A 6,405-nucleotide genomic window follows, 5' to 3' on the forward strand; every position below is an offset into this window, starting at 1 on the left:
GACCGGTTTTAGCGTCACCTGTGTTAAGCTACGCCGAGAAATGCCAATAAATGGATGGGTGACTTAAACATTATATTGAGAATAAAGGGAGAACAGGCTCTAGTCGTGATTTTAAATCATTACATGAAAGTAAAATCAAAAAATCAAATCAAGAATGATAATAAACTGAATATTAAACAAATTAGGTAGGTACATAAGTACTGAAGTAAAATCAAAAAATCAAATCAAGAATGATAATAAACTGAATATTAAACAAATTAGGTAGGTACATAAGTACTGATTTCTCTAATCGCGATCGAATAAACTATACGGGCTAAAAAATTCCCGGAGGGACGGGCCCACCTTGTTCCCATTTAAACCTGTAGTAGGTAACGTACGTACGTACGTACGTACGTACAGACCATGGGCTAAAAACCACTTTTTTGGAATCAGGGGACCCCAAAACGGATATTTCCACCCAGACCATGGCCTAAAAACCACTTTTTTGGAATCAGGGGACCCCAAAACGGATATTTCCACCCATTTTCCGATTTTGAAAATTTGGACCGGATAAAAATCACTTTTTTGACATCAGGGGATCCCAAAACGGATATTTCCAACCATTTCCCGATTTTGAAAATTTGGACCGATTGCAATAATAACACTTTCTCATTAGGTACCCTTGTAATAGGTTCCCTATATGCATGGTAGAAAGAATAACCCTATATAGAAAGTAACAAGCTGGGCCCGTCCCTCCGGGAATTATTTAGCCCGTAGTTTATTCGATCAGTACCTATGTATACCTACCTAATTTGTTTAATAGGTATAGAAAGTAAAAATCTTGAGCGGCAACACTGTCCCAGATTTTTCATTCTAGCAACACTGCCCTTGTTTATTTTTCATCTGGCAACAAAATCTTGAGCGGCAACACTGTCCCAGATTTTTCATTCTAGCAACACTGCCCTTGTTTATTTTTCATCTGGCAACACTGCCCTTGTTTCAATCCAAAGAAAAGGTGAAAAAAAAAAATCAATTTTTACTAATTTAGTAATTTTACTTTCTTTTCTAGTTTCTAATCTAATCTTTAGTTCTTTAGGTTTAAATATTATGTTTTTAATAACCTAGCAATACTATTTTTTTTTATTTTTTACGGATACTCCTACTGTATCCATGGGTAGAGTATCCTGGGATTAGAGAGGAAACAGAGATTCTGTCGAGGATCATCTATTAGACCAGAACACCAATGTAAGTAAAGTACTCAATAGGTACCTAGCCTAGCTATTAAAGTTAAAGTAGTTGCATCTTAGAACACCAAGTTAGCCCAATAGGTCAGTTGCGCTTCTTTGGGTTATGTTTCAAAGTCATAGCACAGGAAAAATGAGGACCAACGGAATTTTTCTTTCTCTTCTACGACTTCTAGATCCCAAGATAAATCGATTAAACTAAATGGCTTTTACCCTACTTATCCAACCGCCATTTCCTATAAAGATCTACTTGCACAACTGAGTATTGGTAGGTTGGAATCAAGAAGAAGCCTATACAGACTCATGTTTATACATAACCTATTGAATAACAAAATAGCATGCCCAGGGCTCATAGATAAAATTCAAATCAGAGTACCGAACACCCTCTCCTTAAGAGAAAGAACCGAAGCTAGAGATTATTTTTATATCCATAGAAATTGTTCTCCTGTGTACCTGGAATCACACACGTTAATCTCCTTTCTCATTCTGTGCTTCAACAAAACACTCAGTAAACTTAGATTTAGAGATATACATGAAAACAAATTTAGGGCCAGGTGCAGAGAGATTCTGGATATAAGGCTGGATGGCCTGTATATGGGTAGTTTTCGACCTGTAGCCTTAACCTGTCTACGTAATTGCAATGGGCCATAATTGCGTGTAAGTAGACAGTGACAAAAAAAAAAAAAAAAAAGAGGCATAAGGTACACAATGGAATCCCAACCCTTCCAACCATAAGGCCTAGTAGTACCAAGAAGGTGAATTGTCTACACCAAGGGTGTGCTCAAAAATGTGGCCCGCCAGCTCTTTTTTTGTGCGGCCCACAAGCTCATTTTGTTTTTTCAAGAAAAAATCAAAAACAAAAGACATTTAAAAATGTGAAGAAAATAAAAATGTGTTCGCAGAGGATTTTTATTGTTTGAAAGATTGTAGATCAAATTCTTCAAAAAATTTATTCTTGTACCTCGAAAGGTAGGTACCTCGAAAATTTATTCTTGACAAGCTTCAGGTACATACTTCTGAAAAAATTGCCTGCGGCATAGTAGATTTTGAACTTTGATCAGGCTGCGTTTCTGAAAGGTGGCACAAAATTTTCAGAAAAATTGCCTTTGGCACTATAATTTACTTTCTGATTTTTGTGTGTGGTAAATTAGGCTAAAAAATATGTCAAAACTGATGAATTTGGACACACATTATTTTTGAAAAAAAAAAAAAAAAAAAAAGCCTGCAGTGCTTAAATTGAGGGGAGAGAGCAACCCCCCCCCCCCCCCCCCCAAGATCAGATACCGCCTACAAATGAATGCGGCCCGCACTCAACCTTTTAAGGTCCAATGCAGCATGTGGTCACTTTGAGTTTGTGCACCCCTGGTCTACCCCTACCCATTGTCATTTTTACATTTTCCTGGTTGTGATCATGTCATTTTCTGATTTGGTGACAAGGACTGGCCATACTCAATTTTGAGAGGAGCACATTAGTATCTTAATAAATATAATTTGATATCTATATATAGATATATATAAAAAAGGTATCTAAAGTCATAGGTTTACACCAACAAACCCACCATTGGGATGGATGCTCCAAATTTTTGGAGTCTGCCTATACTTAGTATAAGAGAAAAATAATTAAACTTGTTTGGGGGGGGGGGGGGGAGTCTGCCTATACTTAGTATAAGAGAAAAATAATTAAACTTGTTTAAGATGTGTGGGGGGGGGGGGGGGGGCTAAATATGACCCTAAAACCCACACATATTGAAAGGTGAAATTGAATGCTACTGCATCAACAAGATACAGCCTGATTTCCTTTTTCATCAAAAATTTTGTTGAAAGAGAAATACTGTACCATCAAAGTCAAGGAGGTTATTTGTCTGATTATTGTTTCATACCTAGGTACACAATTTTAGAATCTTTACTCCTTAAATCATGTAAGAAATCAAGTTTTCTTTTTATCACGGAGAACCATGCTTTAGTACTTTATTAAACAATCAAATCTTGCATTCTTATACAGCTTATACCTTCTTATTTGGACATCTTTTAGTAGAAGCCTAATGCTGGAGTAAAGGGACTTTCAGTCCTTCTTTATGCCACAAAGATTTTTTTTTGTTCTTATTTGGACATCTTTTAGTAGAAGCCTAATGCTGGAGTAAAGGGACTTTCAGTCCTTCTTTATGCCACAAAGATTTTTTTTTGGAGGGGGATGTGAATAATATAGGCTTATAGAGTATATTTTGAAAAAAATATTTTTCTTTGTTTCCAGACTTGAAATATTTGGAGGGGGATGTGAATAATATAGGCTTATAGAGTATATTTTGAAAAAAATATTTTTCTTTGTTTCCAGACTTGAAATATTTTTCTTAGGAAAAAGGATAAAATGTGTTCCGAAGCAAAGCGAAAAAAAATGAAATTAATTAATGAGAGAAATTGGAGTTTGAAAGCAGTTCTTAGTGATGAGTTCCTAGGAAATATTCCAATGATTAATGTTTTGGTGGACAAAATAAAGAATAAGAAATATATCAGTAGTATAATATCTTATATGAACCAGATCTGTCCTATCCCAAGTCTACAGCATTTGAAACGTGTACGAGGTGATGAAATTATAATAGGGACCAGACTGTTGGAAAAGAACATTATCCTGGAAAAACTGTGTAAAATTGAAGTGTTTACTCTTGGCTTGTCATTGGACCCCTACTTGTCTCTTGTCCCCGCTAAGCCCCCTCAAACTAAAGCTCAATTTGCTTTGTGTAATTCTGTGTGGCCTTGTAATTTCCATCCAGACAAAACCCTGGAAAAAATTTTGTCTGGAGAAAATTTCACCCCTGAATCCTTGAGTACTATTGAAGCTTGGATGAAGAAAACTTTGGAATTATGTCAATATTCTGGGGTGTGTTGTTCTATAGTAAGTCCAGAAACTAACAAGCTAATAGCATTTGGTAAATGTGAAACATCAAGTCATCCCATGAAACATGCAGCTATGGTTGCCATTGATAATGTGGCAAAAACTCAGAGTGGAGGTGCATGGCTTGAAAGAGGAGATGATTGGAGAAAATCAGATAATAGAAATGACCAGTTGAAAACTGAAAAAGGACTCTACCTTTGTACAGGTTATGATGTGTACCTTACAATGGAACCTTGCCTCATGTGTGCCATGGCTTTAGTTCATAGCAGGGCAAAAACAATTTTCTATGGCTGCTCCAATGACATTGATGGAGCTCTAGGTAGTAAACTGAAATTACACAATGTTTCTAATCTTAACCATCACTATCAAGTGTATGCAGGTGTGTTGGAGTTTGAGTGTCGACAAGCATCATATAATTCAACATGAATCCTAGGTTCCGAAAAATTGCCTGTGTCACACCATCAATCTCCTATTGTAAAATAATTTTAAATTTTAGTCCAGTCTAAACATGGTACTTATTACCATATACTTACATAGGTAACAAAGATAGTACAGTAAGTAGGTAAAGCAATCCTATTTATGTTCTGCTGGTCTTATAATTCAGCCTCTGTATCAACTCAATGATTCTTCAAGGGTAAATTAATTTTCTTATTTAGAGACTTATGTTTGCACTTTTTATTTTATCATTGTTAGATGTTAGCTCTTTGAATGAAAGAAGAATATGTTTTGCTCTTATTTTGTATCAGGTCTAGTGACAAAAAACTTGTTGGCCGAACGATAGTGAGGTCTACATTTTAACTCGAGTCTACATTTTTTTAAGGGGTTTGACAGAAGGATTATTATTAAATATGTTTATATTAGACATCCTAGGTTATAAAGTTATGAATTAGGTAACTACTAAGGGGTTTGACAGAAGGATTATTATTAAATATGTTTATATTAGACATCCTAGGTTATAAAGTTATGAATTAGGTAACTACAAAACTTATTACCTTTATATGTCCTTGTTTCCTTGTTATATGTTTCCTTGAAAAAGTCCACGGAGATGGATGAAACTCGAGTCGGATAAGATCAAAACCGGAACGTGTATCCATTGTATCATATAAAGGTAATAAGTTTTGTAGTTACCTAATTCATAACTATGGTCTTATCGTCCCGAAATCGAAGAGAGAAGGAAGACAGGATAGGAGAAAGCCAGCCGTTCCGAGAACGAACATTATCCCATCAGGATGAAATCCGCCCCGGGCGGGAATCGAACCCCCTATCATACTCCGTTAATTTTCCACGCATTGTCATGAAATTTGGACCATATGTTTTGTTATACATGTTTATTATGCCAGACGCACTACCAACTAAGCTAACTAGGCTGGCTGAGTCTACATTTGTATTTGGTTTAGATGTTTGTTCCGCTATAACTCGCGATTGTCTGGTCCGATTTTGATGAAATATGGTACATGAGTTTATAAGATTAAGGCACGTCGATTCTTGAAATTTGGGGTCCCAGGACTGAGCGGGTACACTTTTGGTCTGACTGTCTAATTTCTCCAATAGATGAGTCATCATCATTAACTCGAGTTTGATTGATTGATATGGTTCCTTTATTTTATACTAGCACTAGCAGGTTACCCGTGCTTCGCCACGGTTTAGAATATTTTAGTAAAAGAAAAATTCTCCGTCAGTATGAATCCTCACCAGAAAGAATGCTACCGTTGCACTACGCGCTCCCTATTGGCTTTACACCTTTTAGAAAAAACGGTCGCGCTGCGCGCTCCCTATTGACTTCGCACTTGTATAGAATACTGTCGCGCTACGCGCTCCTCATTGGGTTATCACATTGAAAGAATACGGTCGAGCTACGCGCTGCGTATTGCCTTCGCACTTTGAGAGAATATGGTCGCGCTGCGCGCTCCCTGTTGGCATCGCACTTAAGAGAATAAGGTCGCGCTCCCTATTGGCTTTTCACTTAGAGAAAATACGGTTGCGCTACGCGCTCCCTATTGGCTTTTCACTTTGAGAGAATACGGTCGCGCTACACGCTCCCTATTGGTTTCGCACTTTGATAGAATATGGCCGCGCTGCGCGCTCCCTATTTGCTTCTCACTTTGAGAGGATACTGTCGCGCTACGCGCTCCTAATTAGCTTCACACCTTGAAACAATACGGTCGGGCTACTCGCTCCCTATTGGCTTCGCACTTTGATAGAATATGGTCGCGCTACGCGCTCCCCATTGGGTTATCACATTGAAAGAATACGGTCGAGCTACGCGCTGCGTATTGCCTTCGCACTTTGAGA

The 6,405-nt window shown here is 37.4% G+C and overlaps 1 protein-coding gene across 1 annotated transcript; it reads left to right on the plus strand.

Annotated features, from left to right (window-relative positions):
• Positions 1-1,036: 1,036 nt before the first annotated feature.
• On the plus strand, positions 1,037-4,853 carry LOC103524533 (probable inactive tRNA-specific adenosine deaminase-like protein 3). The gene is made up of 2 exons (XM_008489559.3): positions 1,037-1,224; positions 3,556-4,853. Exon 2 carries the CDS (start codon positions 3,589-3,591, stop codon positions 4,537-4,539), a length of 951 nt encoding a protein of 316 aa, XP_008487781.1. The 5' UTR covers positions 1,037-1,224; positions 3,556-3,588; the 3' UTR covers positions 4,540-4,853.
• The last annotated feature ends 1,552 nt before the right edge of the window (positions 4,854-6,405 follow it).

The sequence above is a fragment of the Diaphorina citri genome, unplaced genomic scaffold (genome assembly GCF_000475195.1).
Source record: "Diaphorina citri unplaced genomic scaffold, Diaci psyllid genome assembly version 1.1 scaffold103, whole genome shotgun sequence".
Classification (NCBI taxonomy): Eukaryota; Metazoa; Arthropoda; class Insecta; order Hemiptera; family Psyllidae; genus Diaphorina; species Diaphorina citri.